The following is a 20,092-nucleotide window of genomic DNA, read 5'->3' on the forward strand; positions in this document are numbered from 1 at the left end:
AGCATCTTCAATTAGGGGCGGATGAAGATATAAAGAAAACACATCCTAAACACCTCCGCCAGCCAGCAGTAAAAAATTTATTGTTATCTCCTGCTTTACCTTACTGCAGAGGCAGCAGTAGCAGCCTTTTTTTGGCTGCACAACAAAAGTACTCATGACTACACATGCTCCATACAGACAAGATCACAGCCATAAAGAGTTCATGTTCAGCTTCTCGAGTCACTTACACAAACTACCATGGTACCTTCTGCTCCTGTACCTCTGCTGCCTGCTGTGTAAATACCTGTACGGGTACGCAAACACGAACACAGCTCACATGCACACAGGTACAATGCCCCACACATTTTGAACAAACACATTCACAAAATGAGATATACACACTCTATAGCAAACAAAATACTGACCAAAACCATTAAAAAGACAATGAAAATAATGACAAGGAGGGAAAAGAAAAGGGATGGCTGGCAGAAATGAGGAGTTGATGCGGGAAAGGGTGGGCGGCTGTGTAGGGAAGATTGCTCAGTACTGCAATGTCAGGGAGCTGGAAGTGGAAGGAAGTGGCCAAAGCTGTGGGGTGCCTCAGAGAGATGCAGAAATCAGAGAGGACATCGCAAGACAAAAATAAAGACAGGGCCCTAGAAAGAGAGGTCTCTGAGAGAGTGCTTGTGGAGGGGAGAAAGACCAAGGTGAGGCCTTGGAGTACAATGTTGCCAGCTGTGATGACTGTATTTGACCGCTGGCGTTTTTCTTGCAGTCTTAGTTGCTGGATTATTATGTGCGTTTCAGCGTTCTGCTTTGGTTTTTTAATGCAAATATGTTTCCTGCCCTCCCTTGTGATTGTGTGAGAGAACTGGAAAATGGGAACACTGAAAGCTCAGTAACAAAAAGGAAATTAAGTAAAGGTGCTAAAATTGTGAAAAAAGAGTCATGAAGTTCAAAACAATCTCATAATTTTAGAACGTTTGGACTGGTAACACTGGAGAAAGCTTCATGACCAGTAAGTGCTGTTGCAAACATGCAGCTCAGCATGATCAGAGAACCTGATTTACCTCATAAAAACATGCCCTTGCTATCTCAATAAATTCAAGTCATACAAGCCTCAGGCAGATTCTCCTTGTCTGCATTGGTGCAACTACACCAGTCAGCAAATTTGGATTGTGTAAGAGTGTAGGAAAAGCTTGAGACCATACTACCTGCAGATGCTTGCTCTTTGGAAGTGAAAACATGGTACACTGGTGCAAAGTGTTGCTCTGCACAGAAATAAGTGGAGACAAACACCTCACCAATCTGCAATCTTTTATATAACTTTAACTTTTATGGAAGCGTTCAAGGCCACGCTGGATGGGGCTTTGAGCAACCTGGTCTAGTGGAAGGTGTCCCTGCCCATGGCAGGGGGTTGGAACTAGACAATCTCTAAGGTCCCTTCAATCTGAACCATTCTGTGATTCCATAAGGAAAGGAAGCAAAGACCTATAGATTACTCTAAAGTACATGCGTCATACCCTTCAGCCAAATACACATTATTTACTGAACTTGAGATGACAGAAAGCAATTAGCTCATCCTGAGTGCTAGCCTAGATTTTTCTTTTCACTCCTCCCTTCTCCTATTTCCTCCCCCAACCTTGCCTTTTTTCTTTTTTTGTGTGTGGGTTTTTTTTTTTTGTTGTTTTCTTGAATAATTAATTTCCCAGGGGATTTTCCCTGCTCAAGGGACAGGAGAGTTATTCTGATAACTGATAGGACATCAGCTGCAGAGATTTTGTGAGAAACAATTGTTTTGCCTTTTTGCCGGCAACCTCAGTTTGGAAGAGGTTGCAAAGTCATGGGAAAGGCTGCAGCGTGACTCCTGCTTGGGCCTGTCTCACTGAATCCAGTATGCCCATGTTTATAACTTGCAGGAAAACAGCTGCTCCTGACACATGATGAATTTGGACAAAATGTCCCCAATCTACAAGCCTGTTCAGTTTGATTGTGCAGTCACAGCTTGTCATATCCACACAGGCAAAAACAAAACAGAAAAACAAACCATCTCAGTGGACGGAGCCTGTTCTGAAAACATTTTGCAGAGTGAGAAGGAAGATACTTTCTCAGAGTTTCCTACCGAAGAAAGGTCTCATTAAACTCCCACTAATATGAATAAGAGCCTTTTCACTGTGTTCAGTGGGAGTTGGATCAGGCCCTCACTTCAACAGCTTTATTGTCTACCAAGGAAACCTTTTGTCCTCACCTCTCTCTGATATGCAAAGAGGACTCTAATTACAGAAGAACTAATACTGGTCTGCTGTGCAATGGCTCGCAAAGGGGTTGTAGCACCACGACACACTGCTCTGCTGTCACTGAATTCGTAGGAAATCAGAACTCCCAGGGAAAACAGCAACAGAGAAGAAACAGACATCACTAAATCTGTAACCAAGCACTTGTGTGGTGGTTGTTCATTTTTGCATCTCAAGTGAAGGATTCACCCTCTACAGCCCTTCAAAGCCTCCTAGAGAACTCTGGGTTACAGGCATGCAAGAAGCTGGGGACCAGGAAAGAAATTTCACAAGTCCTTGTGGTTGCACTGAGGAGATACCAACAGGGAAAGGATTAAGGGCAAGGACCTCTATCCTCCTCATTATTTGCACAAAGTACTCCAAGTATTTAGCTCACAGAGTGGCATGCTGGAGTTTGCTTTCCAGCAGGAGACAAAAAATGAAAGGATGAGCTGTGTTAGAAGCATTAGAGTACAAATGTGTTGGGGCAGGGAACAAATCTTCACATGTCTTTATGTACAGTCAAATGGTCAGTGACTTCTCACAACAAGAAACTGGTACTTTTTACAACTAAACTTCATTTGAAATAGGTCAATCAAAATCTCAATGTTTTCTCAAAGAGAACACAAACGTCACAAAAGGCCTGAACATCATTCAGCCAGTTATGGATAACAGATGATTGATCACCTGAGGAGTTCAAAAGCAAAAACAAGTGTAAATAACAGCAACAAAAATTATCACCATAGATGACTATGTGGGTAAATTATGATATCGAAATCACTGTGGAAGCAGGTCTCTTTACCAGTGTTTTGGAAGACTGGAATCAACCCAGAGCCTCTTGGTGCTTGGAAAGTTTTAACAATAACAACTGTGTCATTGCAAAACTTTGCATGCTAAGCTTAAGAAATATTTTTCTGAACTTCTGTATAACTCAGAAACCAAATCCTTCTTTCCTCCCCAGAAATACAGCTAGATTTTTAAAAAAACAGATCTGGCTACAAAAGTGACTAACCATCCTGCAGGAAATTCCAAGTGTTCAAGATTTTATTACATTCCAAATTGGAACAACACCTTAAACCTCAGGACTTAATGAGAATGGGAATATTCTGATTTGGGAACATACTAGTGCAGCCAGGCCTCTCCATCTACCAACACAACTCATGGGGAAAGGGACACAGCCAGCTGACAGCGGGTGAGGAGGATGGAAATCTGGATCCAGACTCACAAAGGAAAGCCTTATTTGGAGCCCAGAGGACACCTAGAGCAGCTGAGGGATTCAGGAAAGCCAGGAAGCCTGCAGTTCAAAGGGGCATGGAGTCTGGAAGGCCATGGTGTCCACACTCCCTGCCAGACAAAAAGGTCTGCAAAGCTTGAAGCAAGAGGCCACCATAAGCTTTTTGCCTGGGAGTAGGACCTGCCAAGGTCCCACCAGGCTCTGGAGCTGCCTATACCGTCCGGCCAGGCACCAGGCGGAAGTCAGATCCCATGTGACAGGTGGAGCAGGCTAGAGGCACGACTCTCTAGCTTTGCATGAGAACTCAGTCAGGATCCTCTTGTTCTTCAGAGGTCCAAACCTTCTAACAGAAAAGGTGTCCTGTTAGAAGACGTGCTGACAAGTCTCTAGCTCTGGAGAAAAAAGAAAACCTTCTACTAAACACATGGAGTCATCAAACGGTTGCTGCCTGGCAGGAATTGCTCTCGATTTCAGTATTTGTGCTAAGTACATCACTCAGAAATGAATACAAATTAGTAACCAAGTACAGGCAGTATTAAACTAGAAAGTTAAAAGAAACTGAGACCCAAATGTTAGAAACATCGTAAAGCAGCGCTGTTGCTTCTTGCTGCTTTGAGATCTTAGTTTTACATTATTGGCAATCTGAAGTGTTCCAAGATCTTGAGCTGGGCTCTCCAAAAAAAATTTTGACTAAAAATCAGAACAGTTTAAAAAACAACATTTGGCCTCCGTTTTGTTTGCCTTCTAATTTTGGAACTTGTAGTGCTCATGGTTTCAGATTTTCCTGGAAATATGAGAGCTGGAAGTTTACATTTTGAAGAAATGAAAGCTGGCATTTTTGTCATCACATGACTCCCAGAGCTGGGGCTTGAGAGAAAAACATAAAACATTGTCAGGCTTTCTACAAAATTGTGAGATTAGCAGCATTGGTTTTATCACAATTTAGGCTGCAAGGTTGACCTATTTTATCAACAGTGCCCTGCTGAATATGAATTGCTTTATGAATTTTAACAACCATATTTCATTTTAAATATAGTTCCATTAAAGTGACATGTGTCACTGAGCTTCAAAGCAAACTATTCAATCATCAACCTGAGCTAAACTTTTTCTCTGAGCAAGTGAAAGTTGTAAACTGCACCAACTTTGCTTCTCAGAGACACTCCTCAAGGCAGAATACCATGCATGCTCATTGCCTGTCCCAGGGACTAGCTCAGCAACAAGAAAAAGGAGCATCTAGCCTTCAAGTTTCTTTTGCTCTCTGTCCACCCAACGCGACAGCTACAGAGCCCAGACTTTGCCATGTTATAGAGCAAAGACACCAGGAAGTAGCGTGTGGCCTCACAAAAGAAGATGAGGAGGTCATCATGAGATTTCCCCTAAGACCTTGAAGGACAGAACTAGATTTAGTCCAAGAACTTTCTGAGCAGCACTTGGTGTCTGCATGCTCTTTCCTCAGCCTGTTCTACAGCTGCAGATCACTACAGAGCTGTTCTGAAACACAACCTGAGATCTTCAAGGCTGTTGATGCGCAAGAGTTGACAGAACATGCATTCCAGTTTCATTTCTGGTAAAATAGCAAGTCTGAGGTGTGCAAGGGAGAAGACCCCAAATACTCAGCAGGCAGAAACAGTTTAAGTGAAAACCTTTTCAACACACATACACACGAAGATTAAATAGAACAGAAAGCATGTGCATGGGAGGGTGCATTCCAAAGTGGCACAAAATCAGACGGGGGGAGGTTTGGTTAATTATTCAGAGAAACTCAAACCTCTTCGCAAATTAGGTCTAGAATATCCTGGAAAGCAGAAAAATAAAATTACAAACATTTGCCAAAACACAAAATTCTATCTAGATCACATTTTAGCATTTTGAGGTCATACAGATTCTTAAATTTAATCTAATCCTCAACTTCTCTCCAGTTTAGCATTATCTCCTTGCTTAATTCTCTATATGAAGCCAAGCTGTTTGTCTTCTGCATTAGTGACACCTCCTTCCAGTTAATTCAGAAAAGATGGACTTGAAAAAGACATAATGTCAATTAGACACTCACGTGCCAGGTACATTTTTCTAAGCTCAAGCAGCTAACACATCTTTCTTCAGCATCACGGAAGAGGCTACTTTAACTGAGCTGTAGTTATACTCAGCATTTGCAGTCCTCCAAGGGGGAGACATGTCACAGCCTCTCCCTGCTTATGTATTGTGTGTCTACCAGTGACTGTATGCTGGGGTAAGGAGAGAGGGAACTGTTTCCAAGTTAGTACACTTAGAGAAAGGAGTCATAAATCATGGGGTCAGTCAGGTTGTGCTTTTTTTAACCTTAGGGTATTATGTTTTCAATACAATATTTCAATAGCTTTTTTCTGTGTAATAATTTATCTGGAATTACGGCAACTCTTACGAGCTTAGAAAAAATTGACTCAAGTAAAACGAGTCCTTTGTCATAAATAGGTTGTGTTTATAACTGCAGCCTAATCATTCAGTTGCACGTAAGTCAAATAGTTATCCAGACTTTGAAGGAACATTTCCCTGTCAATAAATCTAATGCTATTTAAAAACTGCGGGCCAATGTGACAGAAGCCTGTTAGATTAATTAGGGCAAGGTCATAAAACCTGAACTCACAGCTACATTCATGTCACAGTTTTGTTCTGCCTACCATAACCTGACTGTAAACTCACAGACCGTTTTAAACATGGGCATGTTAGGGTGACTTCATTGTCTTCATTTGTATACAAAGGAAGATTTCTTCAGGAATTGTTTCTTCTAACAGTCAACTAAGCATGCAATTGAGAAGAAATGTTTTGCTTTGTATTCACTGTTAATAAGGATTTTCTTATTTTTAAATGTTTTTTCCTATCAGTGACTTCACAGTGATCGCACTACATCCAGGGTTTGTGAGACTTCAGGACCACACAGACCACAGAACTGTCAAGACGCAGGCAGTATAATCAAAATTTCACTACAAACAGATCATCTCTGTGGAAATGAGAGGAAAGTATTGTCTCTCTGCCTGTTCAATTCTTGACCTTTATCATGTGACCATCCAAAAGGAGGGTGCCCCAAATCTGATGGGTTTTGTGTGAAGTGGACCCTGGAGGTGAAATTCTGACCTTAGCAGGGTCAGTATTTCATTCAAAATCCCTTGAGACAGACCTCCAAATCATTTCTTAGGTTTGCAGCTTGTATCAGATGGTAGCTAGCTGACTTTCATTTACTACTGACTCAGGTCAAACTCGGACCAGGGATCAAGAGATGAAAGGCTCTATATCTCATTATCAATAATCAGTGTTCTCTACTACCCTAAAAACGACATACTTCATTCTTATCTACAAGGCCTTAAAACTTAAAAGGGTTGGGGTCAAATTATGTTACTTCAATTTATTTTTATTCACTGCTTATGAAAAAAATTCCTCTCTCACTGCCACAGCTAAATGCTAAAAATGTAAATACTTTCCTTGATATTGTAGAGGTTCTATTATTCTTTTTCTTTTAAAGTCTTACTACAGATACAGCAATAAAGAAAAATCCCTCCCACATACAAATTTAAAGAAGAAACAAAACCAACCCCAAACCCCAAAAAACATGCAGAGATCAAGACCAAGGCAGGCCTTATCAATCTCAAAATTATTTTCAGCAAAGCACATCTTTTATAAAAGTTGCCATATAACAGAGGGGTATATCTTCCCCAGAAGTTCTTTCCTACAAGTCCCAATACTGACAAGAATATCCTCTGAAACGATAGAGGAGGTTTTTGCTTCTAGTGTGAAGCCATACAACTCCTCTGATTTTGGTGGAATTAAGTTTTCTTAGATGAGTTATGGGTATGGCCCATAATTTAGGCAACTAATCCTGAAACAGTAAAGAGCAGGTTTGGAAAGAAAATCCTGCTGCTACTGAACTAACAGAACACAGAATCCACTTCAACAGCAACTTGCAAAGCTCTACACAAAACTGCATATTTCAACAGCCACAGATTTTACCATGATTTTAGTTATCTGTAAAATGTCAAACCCCTCCTTTGCTATTATGTGAATACCTTCATGGGCAAACTGATCTGCATTATTCCCCAAGCAGGGCATGCATATATACGCATGGAAGAAAAGTGATGAAAACAGTCAACGGCATGAAAGAAACTTCTGAATAATTTAAGGAAAAAAGAGGTTAAATCAAGTTTACTAGTTATGCTGGGTTAACAATTTTTTTCTACTATTATGAATAAACCTGCAGATACCTACGGCCTACACAGTTGTTCTCCTGAATCTAAGCAACCTTTTGACCAGTTTGTCACTAGACAATACTTCACCCACAGGATTGAAAATTTCCAGACTTTCAACACCTGGGGCAGCAGGAAGGAGGTGCACTTGATTATAGATCACTGAAGAGAACTGCTTCCACAAAACCTCAAAAGAACAGTCATAGGAGACCCATTCCAATCCAACTCTTTCTGGCAACACTTTTGCCACTCCTGATCTATAGCTGAAAGAGGATTTGGTCCTGCAAACCCTCCCTCACATGACCAGTTCCTCTCACATCTGGCTCCTGATCCTACAGTAGCTGTATAATCATGCAAGGCCTTCCAAGAAACTGACCTTTTTTGCTTAATGACAGGTAACATCCTCATGAGTTTCCACAAATAACATGTGAGCCATCTGCAGAGATTCTTAAAGAAACTATGACAATAATGGCTGAGGGAAGGCATGGGGAAACAAAGGAGAAAAGAGAGATAAGAGGGGCATGGGTGGACACGCGGTCTCTGACCTGGATCTGTTGCTGAAGAAGGTTAATTTTGTGTTGCTGTTGCAGGAGCTGCTGCTGTTGTCTTGCGATCTGTGAAGAAATTGCACAGAAGATAACGTGACATACGTATTACCATTCCTGGAGTCGGTACATAGGAAACTTCCACTCTGCTTGGCTCTTTAAACTGCTCTATTAAGCTAAGAAACCTTCAAGTGTGGGTGACAGCAGCCTGGAAGGCTGCTGAAGCAAATGGCTTAAGTTCAGGAGCAATTCCTAGCTAATACTAGTGTGAAAGGAAATCTCATGGAAAATGTTGTGCTGGATAGCAAGAGAGGGACTGATGCAAAAATGTCCTCTCTCACTACCTGAAATGGTACTGCTAAAATCCCCAAAAAGTGAGCACTGATTTGCTCCAACTTGCTGGAGAAAGAACAATGATGGCAGAGAAAATGAAAAATAGTAGGAAAAGGCAGGAAAGGCAAAGTAAGTAGGACGGACAGCAATATCCTCTTTATGTTTGGCACCACCTATTTAAAAATAAAAAATCAAAGAAAAAAAAGGAAATCTGACACCCAGGAGAAAGGTATTAGTGTGTGTATTTCCTTCATGTAGAAACACATAAAGAGATTGGGTTTGGGACACAAGGAACTGGGTTTTGGGAAAATCACTAAAAGGAAATGAGGAGGCAGTGCAAGGCTACACAGCTCAACACTCAAACTGATTTGCAGAAGTTGATGGAGTCATCATTATGTCTCCTCTCAAAGTCATGTGCATTTTCCATAAGGACTTCCATCTTCCCTCTCCATTGACTAAAAGGTTGAGAACCTTACTGTAGATACATTTTATATATAGTAATGGAACCAAATTAAGGGTTCTTAGAGAACTGATGGAGATAAACCATTATATACCTCAAACTTAAAAAGCAAACTTGAAAAACTTTTGTTTAAGCCATAACAAAAGTTCTGCTCTCATGAATAGCTAGCACAGCAGTACAAACATTAGACTGAGTACTGCTCTTCCCCTGTGGTATGTGTACACATCGCAGGGTCAGATGGGAACCTACACATACTTACTGGAAGGAATTTTGTGCATTCTTCCCCTTAGGTATTTTCTTTCACTTCTATTACTAAACTATTAGCATAACACTCACTCACAGTTAACCCCACATCCAAAAGATTAAGTAAGTGTTTTCTTTCTAGGGCCTCTCTTTAAGCAAGCAAACAAATTGTTTTCAACTTCTTTTTTTTGAAAGTTTGGTTATTATAATTTCTATATAACACAGAATTATACAAAATTTCTTGAATTAAAAGAAATCCTTCAGGATTTCTAACTTCTTTTTCCATTCTCTCCATTTTCTTTTTCACTTTCAGATCATTCAGCCATCCTGTAGGAATACTGACTTTAAAAGGCAGGGCAAAGGAAATAGCTCCTGCAGGATGTCTCTTATGGAAGAATCTTGACAATTCCACCTTCACGCCTTCATCTACCTTCTCCATGCAAACAAAAGTGCGATACAAATTCTCTAGTTTAATAGATAAGCCACTTCTGTTCTCCTTATGTGCGATTTCAGGTGTGAGGCCAAAATACACAGTATTTAAGATCAGGTTTTTAAATAGTCAAAACCAGGGAAAAGCAAGGCTAAAATGTCTGAGTATGTCAACAGTGGTTTAGAGTCTTCAGACTTGCTTGGTACAATATAACCACTGAAGTATGACAACTATGACAGATTTCAAAGAATTCTGTGAGCTTAATAAAATTCACATAACTGCAATTCTATGGTATGAACTCAAATTTCATTACAAACTGAAATAAAGGGTCAGGCAGACCAAAATGCTTTCAGATAAGAAGTATTGGTATGGATTTTTCTCAAAATTTTAAACCAGATGTCTATTCTCTGCTCATGTTCAGGTACAAAAAAGGACATTCATTTCCGTTAGAACTTGCATGGTGTAGACTTATTAGAAAAGTTATGTTCTTGTATAAAATGTTATGTGTCCATGTATGCACATCGGAACTCTTCACATTTTCAGCAGAGGGCATATTTGCAAGAACTAAAAATCAAGCCTTTCACGTAGAAGAAGAAAGCCACATTTGTTCACTGACTGTATATTCTTCTCCCCCATTTTTTTCCACAGTTGGCAACACCAACTTTTTCATTTCTCAGACTACAATTCAAGTGCTGCATTTTGTTCCTTTTACACCTGTTCAACATCACTGAATTCAAGCAACACTGGAAGATTATTCTGAAGGGCTGAATTTGCATGCTTATTTACACTTTACTTAAAAAAAAACCACCAAACAACTATTGGAAGAGAATACCTCCAAAATGGAAGGGGTATCTTTATAAGACAAAGAGCATCATTATATATATCGCAAATTAAAACATTCTTCCAATATGTTTTTGTTCAAACTTCTTCACCTAAAACAATAAATGGGAAAAAAATTTTGGGTGGAGCGCAAACTCAACAGTATCAGCCCTAGAAGATAAACTACTGGAAAGAAAATTATTTAAGCTGAAAGACACTCTAATAATCACTCACCTGTTCTTGTTGCTGCTTAGCCAGCTCCATTTGTTGGCGTTGTTTCTCGATCTGTGAAGCAGCCAGTTTCTTCTGTTCATCATGAGCTGCTAGCAGCTGTTCTCGCAAACTGGTCAGCTGATTGATCATACCCATGAGCTGCCTTTCTTTTTCAGCGAGGCTTTCTGGAGTTCCTGGGCATCATATGGTGAAAAGAGAAAAAAAATGGTAAAGAGAAGAGAGGAAATTTAGAGCTAGCCAGGTTTTTATTTTGCAGCTTCACCATAAGCAAAGTTTTATTAGAACCAAAGAGCAGCAGCATACTGCAGTGTACTGCGCATTAAGACCTGTCCTTCTACAGGAAAATGAGCCATGGAGGATAATTCTGTACACAGGCTTTGATCTGGTGTTGCCCTTCAATGTTACCTTGCCCTTTCATCTATTTTTTTGCCTTTTTATCAGATTAATAGGGGGAAAAATCCTGCCCGTTTTGTAAGAGTTTCAAATTTTAAACATTGTTTACCTTTCATGGGGATCAAAATCAACACTTCCCGTTTTGAAAAGCAATTACACTTTTGTCAGAAACTGATGACAAAGACTCATCAATGCTTTTGATGCCTATAGAAACTGTAAGGTGTGTATTAACATCAATAAAGGGGAAGCAGAGAAGTCTCCTGGGTGCAGGACACATCTCCCGCTCTCCACACCCAGCCTTCTCACTGTTACCAGCACAGCACACAACAGCCATCAGGACGCTCACTACCTGTTATATCATCTACAGCTGCCCTGATTAGGATAAAATTATACAGTATTTAAATTGCCAATAACTACTATGGCTGTTGCTGCCACTGTTGAGTATTTTTAAAGGAAAAGGCCTTGCATAAACACACCAGAAAAGCTGAGTTAAGCACAACTCATCGACTCTCTCATCTGTACCGTCATGAGATGGTTTTTACAGGAGAGTTCAGCAGACAGAGTAACTGACTACCTCACACTCATAATCACTCTGTAAAAATTCTCCTTCTACCCAGAAGGACAGCGGTTATAAGGGAAGGGAAGAAAAAATTCCAGGAAAAATCAATGAGCTATGAATCCTAAACTAAAACAAAAAATGGCACTGTTAGTATATCCAGGATCATTTGATTTTGAATTTATAAGACAAGAAAATATGTCTAGCAGCTAATCCACAGATATCTCCAATACCACCACACCCTCTCACATGAGTCAGATCCTATGATATCCTGTCTAAAAAAGCTTTAGGAAAGGATTCAGGCTATCAGTGTCTATGCCTCCTCTGAAAATAGCTTGCTTTTGGGACAACCCTGACACACAAACCTTTCTCAAACACAGGAAGCATTCTTCTGCCAATGTCACCAGTGCTCTCCAAGTGAAAAAAAAAAAGAAAAAAAGAGAAAAATTGGCGACTACACTAAACATATTCCTAGCCAACTATCAGTCAGACATGGAAAAGAGCTACTGGTAATAGCTCATTTAGTCTACCCCCCTGCCAGTGCAGGAATGTTCCCTACAATATATTTACTACAGCTTTCTACATGGGATTGGAATGTCTGAAATGGTGAATCATCTACTGCTTTCTTTGGAAGACTGTACCATAGCCTTAGAGGTGGCACTGTTAGGGCTCTCTGCTTGATAGTTTAATTTACATTCAATTAATTCCAACCTTGTGCTCCCAAGCAACATCCCATTTGCTATTTTAGCCAAGCCCAAGCCCTTAAGTACATTTATAGACAGCCACATACAAGTGGGAAACAACAAAGAATCAGCATTTTCACATAAAGGAAATGCATCTCAATTAACTTTTCATTAAGATGCTAGAGATTTATGTGGAAATATTCTCACCATATAACAAAGAACTACAACAGAATATTCTCAGATATAGTCTCAAAAAAAAAACCTGAGGTACAAGCTGGAAACTTGAGAAACACACTGAAACAGAAACCATAGGACTTTAAACCTGTTCTGTAAAAAGCTGTGAGAAAGAATGGAAGACAGTGCTAAAATATTAACACTGCTGAAGAAAACACTTTCAACTTAGATTTTTATTTCAAACATTGGAAACACAGAACCGCTACAAGTAGTGCATTTGCCACCTGGCCATACAATTAATCAGAAATATCTACTGCCACTTTCCATGCTTCCTTTGTTTTTCCCTACAAAAAAGGGTGTGGTGTTTCCAAGTGGCATAGAAGAATTATTCTAGAAGGCAGCCCTTTCCTTGTCCTGTCTGCGACTAGCATGCTGGTTCACTGTAATGTTCCCCTAATGAAGACTATCAGTATACTGATACTGGCAGTATAACATGCTCAGCACACTGAAACACCTGAAAATTAAATATTTGATATATTTATTCAGCAGAGATTTTATTCTAAACTTTTACTGGGGAGGGGAGGTGGGTGAGAGAAGGAGGGGAGAAGGACTTAGAGAGAGAAGGAACACACAAGATTGGCTTAGTCCTAAAGTTACTGTAAGCAAAAAGAAATCACTGTCAAATGAACTGTTTGAGAAATACACTGACACACATCAAAGAGCTTCAGCCAGTGCTGCTTCATCAGTGTATTTTGAGCTCCCACAGTAGCTTTCAGTTCGGAATCAAAAAGCACTTTGTAAAGTTAAATTAATCCCTACCACACCTTTGAAAGGTGGAAAAATGTTTCCATATGTGTAAACTGACAGACAGAGGGGTCACAGAGTTAGTTACCGACAGTGGCAAAAAAGAGACGTTGATATCCAGTCCTGCGCTGCAAAGCTCAGGCTGTGCCTCCGGAGAGAGCACAGAACATGCCACCACCCTGACCGCGATACGGATCACCTGCACACCGGCGGGGCCATCCGCCTAATGCCGCTCCTTCTTCAGAACCATTTACCAAGAGAAGAGCAAAAACCTTCTTCCCTGGGAAAACAACAGCTTAGTTTGAATTGCAGGAATGAGAGCAAAGTCTGGGGGAACTAAGAGCAAGTGGTCAGGGCAATGAAGCACTGGTGCAGGCGCCGGAGATGCGGGCACACCGCAACTGTGCTGCTCGGGACAAATCCACCAAACTCAGTCTCTGTGTTATGACTCAGTTTTTAAAGAAACTTTGAGATGCCCAAAGGGAGTGCTTTAAATACTAACTTAGTAAGTAGAATGCATAATTCCTTTGGCTTATAAAACTGGAGTGGAAGGAGTCTGACAAAAGGCAGCCACCTTGCATTATATTTTGTGAGTAATTTCAGTTTGCTAATAACCCAAAAGGGAGAATTTATCACTGTCAACTTGAAAAAAAAATCCATTGTTGGAGAATAATTTCTGCAAAACATGGATTAGTAGGTACTTTATTTTCATGTGATTAGTCCATCCTTCCAGTAACTTCAGTAATAACTATGATTTCAATTCTTTAAGACATCATTCCTTGCTAAGTAAGTACTCGGACAGCCATACTCTCAAGCGGCCTGCACAAAACCAGAGGCAAGATGTATAAGTCTACTGGGAGACAGGGAGTTCTGGGTTAGATTTCCCCTTGCCTTACCCACACAGCTATATAAGTCCCACTGACTATGATCTACAAATAGTTTTGAGGTTTCTTGCAGACAATTGGTGGCTTATAAAAGTGTGAAGATTAAAAATAAGTACTTGCATGAGACTATCTTGATCATAATGCAAAGTGTTTGCATTTAGGTTAAGTTTGGTATTTTTTATGTTACCCCTATTACCTAGCACACCTTTTCTTTCATGAAAAAGGCCAACAAAACTGTCAATTCGCAGCTGACATTCTAAATTACTTAGTTTGCATAACAAATGGAAGGCCAAATGATATTCCATGTTATTTATTTAATGGTGAGCTGAGGGCAACAGCTTGGTCACCACACAAGTACATTCAATGATAGGAATTTTTTCCAGTGTATTAAAACACGCTGCGGTTAGAGCACCATTTGACATTTTCATATCCCTTTCTAGGTGCTGTAGATTGTGGGCAGGCAAGGATGGTAGACTTCTGTGCTATCGGCACTATTTTCTCTCTGTTAACCCGCATAAGATTTAAACCTTTATTATCACGTGAAGTGCCTTGGCAGCTAAGGGATTTCCATTTTAGGAATCCTGTAGCTTATAGGACAAAAAGCATCAGTATTTTAAATAACTACACCATCAACCGCATAAAGACAGTTGTTTAAATTATGCTACTCAGGAATTAATGAACTATCGATATGACTGCTAACACTGCTAGAATTTGGGATGGGGTGCAAACCTCAGTGAGTAAAAGCCACCAGCCCCAGTAGCTACCTTCATTCACTTCATTATTAAACTCACTTAGAGCTGCTCCGAGTAGTACAGAGTTGGGAATGGTTCTGGAGGTGGCCTGTACTCTACATGCACTGTCCACAGAGTTGCAGCGTGGCTGGGAGAAAGAACAAGTGCCCATTATTGCAGTGTACAACTTGACAGCAAACTAGACCACTTCACACTGGTATTGAGTGAGGAGCAAAAGGAGAGTGGCTTACATTAACGGCTGCCTCAAAAATTACTCTTAATTACTGACAGATCCACAACAAATAGATATTGCACATTTTATGTTTAAAAAAGCTTTTAACCACCAAGCCACCTGCCTTTCAGGAGATTGCAGTAGGTGCTCATGCTGTTTTTTGTATACTCCATCACTGCATCAAAATATACACTACAGGCTGATACAATGAATGGTCCAAGAAAAGATGCTTTCCAGATGCATCAGTTTATTCTCCATCACCACAAAAAGAGATTCAGAAAGAAAAAAAACCCAACATGTTTGTGGATGCAACACCCACAGCAGATGGCAATAAAAGAAGACTCAAATTAGTGGCATTCTGTATCGCCAAACCTAAACTTCATCTCAGATCAACACTATCCATAATAGTGTTTAAGTAGTAAAAGAAATTTACTCAAATGTGAAATAAACTATTACACATTCTTAGTTCTGATTCACAGTCTCAGACTGGCAGTGACAGTAACATTTTAATAAACATTAGAATGAAGACACCAATATGACCAAATGACACACTTAAAGTGAGAAAACGAACAGGAGAAACCTTGGCATATCCACCCAAAACAGAACCAAAGCAAAAAAAAAGGCAGAGAAACCGCTTTTGCGATCAAAACAGTAAATACTTTATTATAATTTATTAGACAGAATGAGAATGTAAATGAGAAATTAGGAAAGCCAATATTTTCTTTAACAGGCATTTTAAGCTTTTGCTGCAAATGCTCAAGCAATGAGAGTGTCTGCTTGCAGCCAGCCTAAGGATCCACTCGCAGCTGCACGGCACCCAGCGTATTCTGCAAGGGGCAGAGACGTGGTGAGGCTCCGCTCAATCCCTCTGACATGTCTCAATTAAACTGCTAGGAATGTTACCAATCGGGGTGCTCACGTGCACACTCATGCACACCCAAACAGACAGGGAAATTTATCCCCTGAGTCAGTTTACTATCAAAGTAATTACGTAAATAGCTTTTGAACTGTCAGCATGTGTCTTTCAGAGAAAAAGCAAAGAAAACAATGTGTGAGTACAAAGCTTGGAAGACACAACAATATTGTATTATGTCTGTATCATTAACTGTGGTTACAAAAGAAAAAAAACTTCCTATACCTACAAAGCTCCTATGGGAAAAAAATGAAATGGAAGTAAGAATATTCTGAAGTTCTCTATATTCAAATAACGTTAAGATATATAATAACAACTAGAACATGTAATATAGAGCATTTTCTAATTTCAAAGCATTAGCTAATTGATCTTCTCAAAGACTGTGAGCAGGTAGAAAGGCAGTGGTCTGCACTACTATTTTAAGAGAAAACCGAGGCGTGAAGTTTTTAGAAACTTGCCTAAAGCCATTCTTAACTTTACGTGCTGTAAGCTGTTTTATGGCTGGCCTTGCTGAAGTCACCAGCAGAACTATTTCAGCAAGGCCGAGAATTTCCCCACTGACTTTAACAGGACACGTTAAATACATAAGTAAATGTTTGCTTGACCCGGTTTGGTACCAGGTAGGGTTTTAGCCAAAGAGATCCTATAAATAAAGCAATTATTGATGCCATCCATCTCACCAAGCAACAGAACTATGCCACAATATAGTTCCTGTGCAACTTTGGTGTAACAGTGTTATGAAGTCATAACTACAACCTACACATCAGCTAAAAACTGAGTCACCTCCAAGCATTTCCTGCAGAGGTGTGTTTTTTTCAGTGATTTTTAAGCTAGGGACTTCACAGTTTTGATACAAAACTGAAAAAGAGCTGAGAAGGAGGCTTTTCAAACTGAACAGCCTATTAACTGTTCTCAGAAGAATTAAACCGCTACTAGCATTAACATTATCATATCCAAAGAATAAATAAAAGTATCAGCAGTCAAAAAACCAAGTATCTTTTCTTGAGGGTTTTATTCCAGTACCTTTTCTTGAGAGCTTCATTCTCATCCCCTTATCAACTATTTTTCTTTCTCCATTCCCCACTCCAGTTTTAACTTTGCTCTGCCACATCAGAAATCCAAATGCAACATTACTCTGCTCAGTAAGTAAATCAGGAAAGTAAAATAGACAGGCCACCTAGTCATCTTCTACTTTGCTTTTAATCTTTGTCATGCTCTCCCTAAAAAAAAATATATATATATTTATAACATGATAATTTTCAAGACGAGTATTCTCCCCTTGCCGCACAGCCACTGTGCTGCTGACGTCACCCTAAGTCATATACGTGAGGCAATGGGGAGCTGATGTTACGTGCCTTCAGGAAACATAGTCTGATAAACAGATCTAACTGGCTGAGGTAAGTTCAGAATTTAAACTCTTATTTCCTCTGTCTTTGAACAGAAATGTCAAATGTTTATGTCCAAACAATGAGTTTATACTTTAAATTATGTACTTGCTGCTATGTATTGGTGGGTGGATGCGGGTATGTGCTTGTGCACGTGTGCAAACTCCCTTGATGCTTCCCTAATCAATACTTTAGAAAGTGTTTTATTATGGACTGGCACATAGCTTTTCAGGCCAGTAAATCTTTGAGTTGTCAGGACATAAACATCTAAAACCTGGCATTTTTCATTAAGTATTTAAGCCAACTATACTACACAATGACTGCCATCACTTTCAACTACCTACCTTACTAAATTAAATTACTTCATCTGATTGATATGGGAAGTCAGCATAATAAAAGAAAACTTTCTGACTGCTTTTTACTCAGCAAGCCACAGCCACCAGAAAAAGAAACAAGTAAAGAAAAAGCCCCGAATTTGAACTGATTTGCCTGTACCTACAGATTTATGTAATGAATCTTCTCTGTTTGACAAATAAAAATCTTTTTTAGAACAGCAAGTGAGCAGGAAATTATTTATTTCAGCAAATGGACAGCCTTAATCTTTTAGGTTTCCGTGGAAGACTTTGCAGAATGAATGAAAACAAATGATGAACAATTACCATCTTTTGCCATTACTACCCTCAAGAACTAATATTCTGCGGGGACAACAACTTAGCCGTCTGCCTGTAACAGACCAGCACATTAGTATTTCGCAACGCTGGAAAGAAGTTGTCACTGAGTATTCTTTATTTGCTGTCAGAAAAAATTTTTGTTCAGTAGACTGCAAACAAAGCTTGGTATTCAACCTGGTTAGTAACTTATTGTCAAGGTTACAAAAGGAATAGACAACATTTGTATCGAGACTATTTCTCCGAGGTTATTCATTGTTTTACTGTCTAGACAACAAGCTAGAACTGGGCTACAGAGGTAGCATTTGCTGCTGGAATTTCATGCAGCAGCAGGAAAACCAGTAAAAAATATGTACGTGTAAATGTATTTGCTTTGTTTAGACAAACTGGTAGTTGTAGCTCAGCAACATTAATCTCTATCAGCACATCTTTCAGGTAATTTTAGTACACAGAGTAGCTGCTTTAGGTCCCTTTTGTAATCCAACCCTCTGGTCAATTTTAAAACATAGTGGTTTGGCCTCCTATGTTCAAACAAAATAAAGCCACTGGCATTTGCTATTTTCATTAGTTCAATTTTATTCTATTTTTCCTATTAATAATAACTTCTTAAAAATAAAAGTTGTTTAAATGGAACCTGATTTTTTCTGATTAAGTACCTTTGGGAAAAAGAATTAGACATAAATCCAGAACAGCCCGAATTTGCTGATTTGCCATAAATTCATATTTTTTGCATTTTTGATGCTTTAAAAAAGATTCCTCCAACCTCTCTTCCACAGATACTACCTTCAACTAATCTCCCATTCTAGGGTCAAACAGGAGCAGCTCCATCCAGTCAAAATCTCCATTTCAGGCTTTCATTTGGCCTGAAGGAAGTTCTGCGTTGGTGTGGCTCAACTGGCACTGTCTACTTCTCTGCAGACTGAGAGTATCACATTGCATTATGATCAACCTCTGCTATTTATTTGGCAGCTGCCAAATTTCCTCTCAAAATTTAGGTTTCCCTGTGTGCCACTGGGCAGGTTCCCCCCCCGCTTTTGAAATATTAACAACGGACTAAAGCTCACTGTCAGCAATTTGCTACTATTAAACACCCCCAAAAATAAACAGAGAAGATGATACTAAGTAGGTTGAAATAAATATTGAATTTATCACCGTTAGAAGCTGACAACCAGACATATCTTACCTCCTTCACTTATGACTCTCACCCTCCTTCTCTCCCCCCTCCAAATACAATACTACCCACAAAAAATAATGCAAAACATCCACATCTGACACAAGTTTGCAAACATTTTCCAACCATTAATTTGCAAATGCAAAATTCACACAGCTCGTAAGAAAGTGTGCAGCTTTCACACATCTCCTGGGGATCTGTGCTGTATTAGTCAAAGGTTTAAACCCAGTGTATTCCCCAGGAATAATCTCTCTCCCTTTCCCCCTCCTTCCTCCTGTCCACATCTAAATGCAGAATCCTCAGCTTCCTTGTCTTCAGTTTACAGATTATGTGATCCAAAGTGTCACTCACTGGATTACTGCACATAACCTGAGCACTACCCGAAGCTTACTTGTCTTCAACTTGTCCAGCGTTACTTAAATGGAATTATCCGTCACAATCCATATACCGAATCTGCATAGCCCACTTATCTCAAGATTCTGTGTGTCACCTACCAGATTATCCGTTTTAATCCATACATTGAATCTACATAACATATGTCTTTAATTCATGGGCTCTGATGAGCTATAGTATCGCTGAATGGATTATTTCTCTTTATCCATTATTGGCAGTCGTAAGACCGTTCACTGCCTACTCTCTCATGCCCCATCTTCTGAGCATAGAGGCAAAATCAGTTTTCAGCAAACACAGCTTTATCGCACATCAAACACAGCTTGATATAATACCTGCAGTGATAC

The 20,092-nt window shown here is 39.7% G+C and overlaps 1 protein-coding gene across 17 annotated transcripts in view; it reads right to left on the bottom strand.

Annotated features, from left to right (window-relative positions):
* SOX5 (SRY-box transcription factor 5) overlaps positions 1 to 20,092 on the bottom strand; it is a 644,656-nt gene that overhangs the window by 140,222 nt on the left and 484,342 nt on the right. For all 17 annotated transcript variants that reach the window (XM_030478980.1, XM_030478979.1, XM_030478981.1 and 14 more), the window contains 2 exons: positions 10,762 to 10,934; positions 8,243 to 8,311 (listed from right to left, as the gene is read on the bottom strand). In XM_030478980.1, coding sequence (XP_030334840.1) covers positions 8,243 to 8,311; positions 10,762 to 10,934 — 242 coding nt within the window. The remainder of the gene's footprint in view (positions 1 to 8,242; positions 8,312 to 10,761; positions 10,935 to 20,092) is intronic.

This window comes from Strigops habroptila, chromosome 3 (assembly GCF_004027225.2).
Source record: "Strigops habroptila isolate Jane chromosome 3, bStrHab1.2.pri, whole genome shotgun sequence".
In the NCBI taxonomy this organism is placed as follows: domain Eukaryota; kingdom Metazoa; phylum Chordata; class Aves; order Psittaciformes; family Psittacidae; genus Strigops; species Strigops habroptila.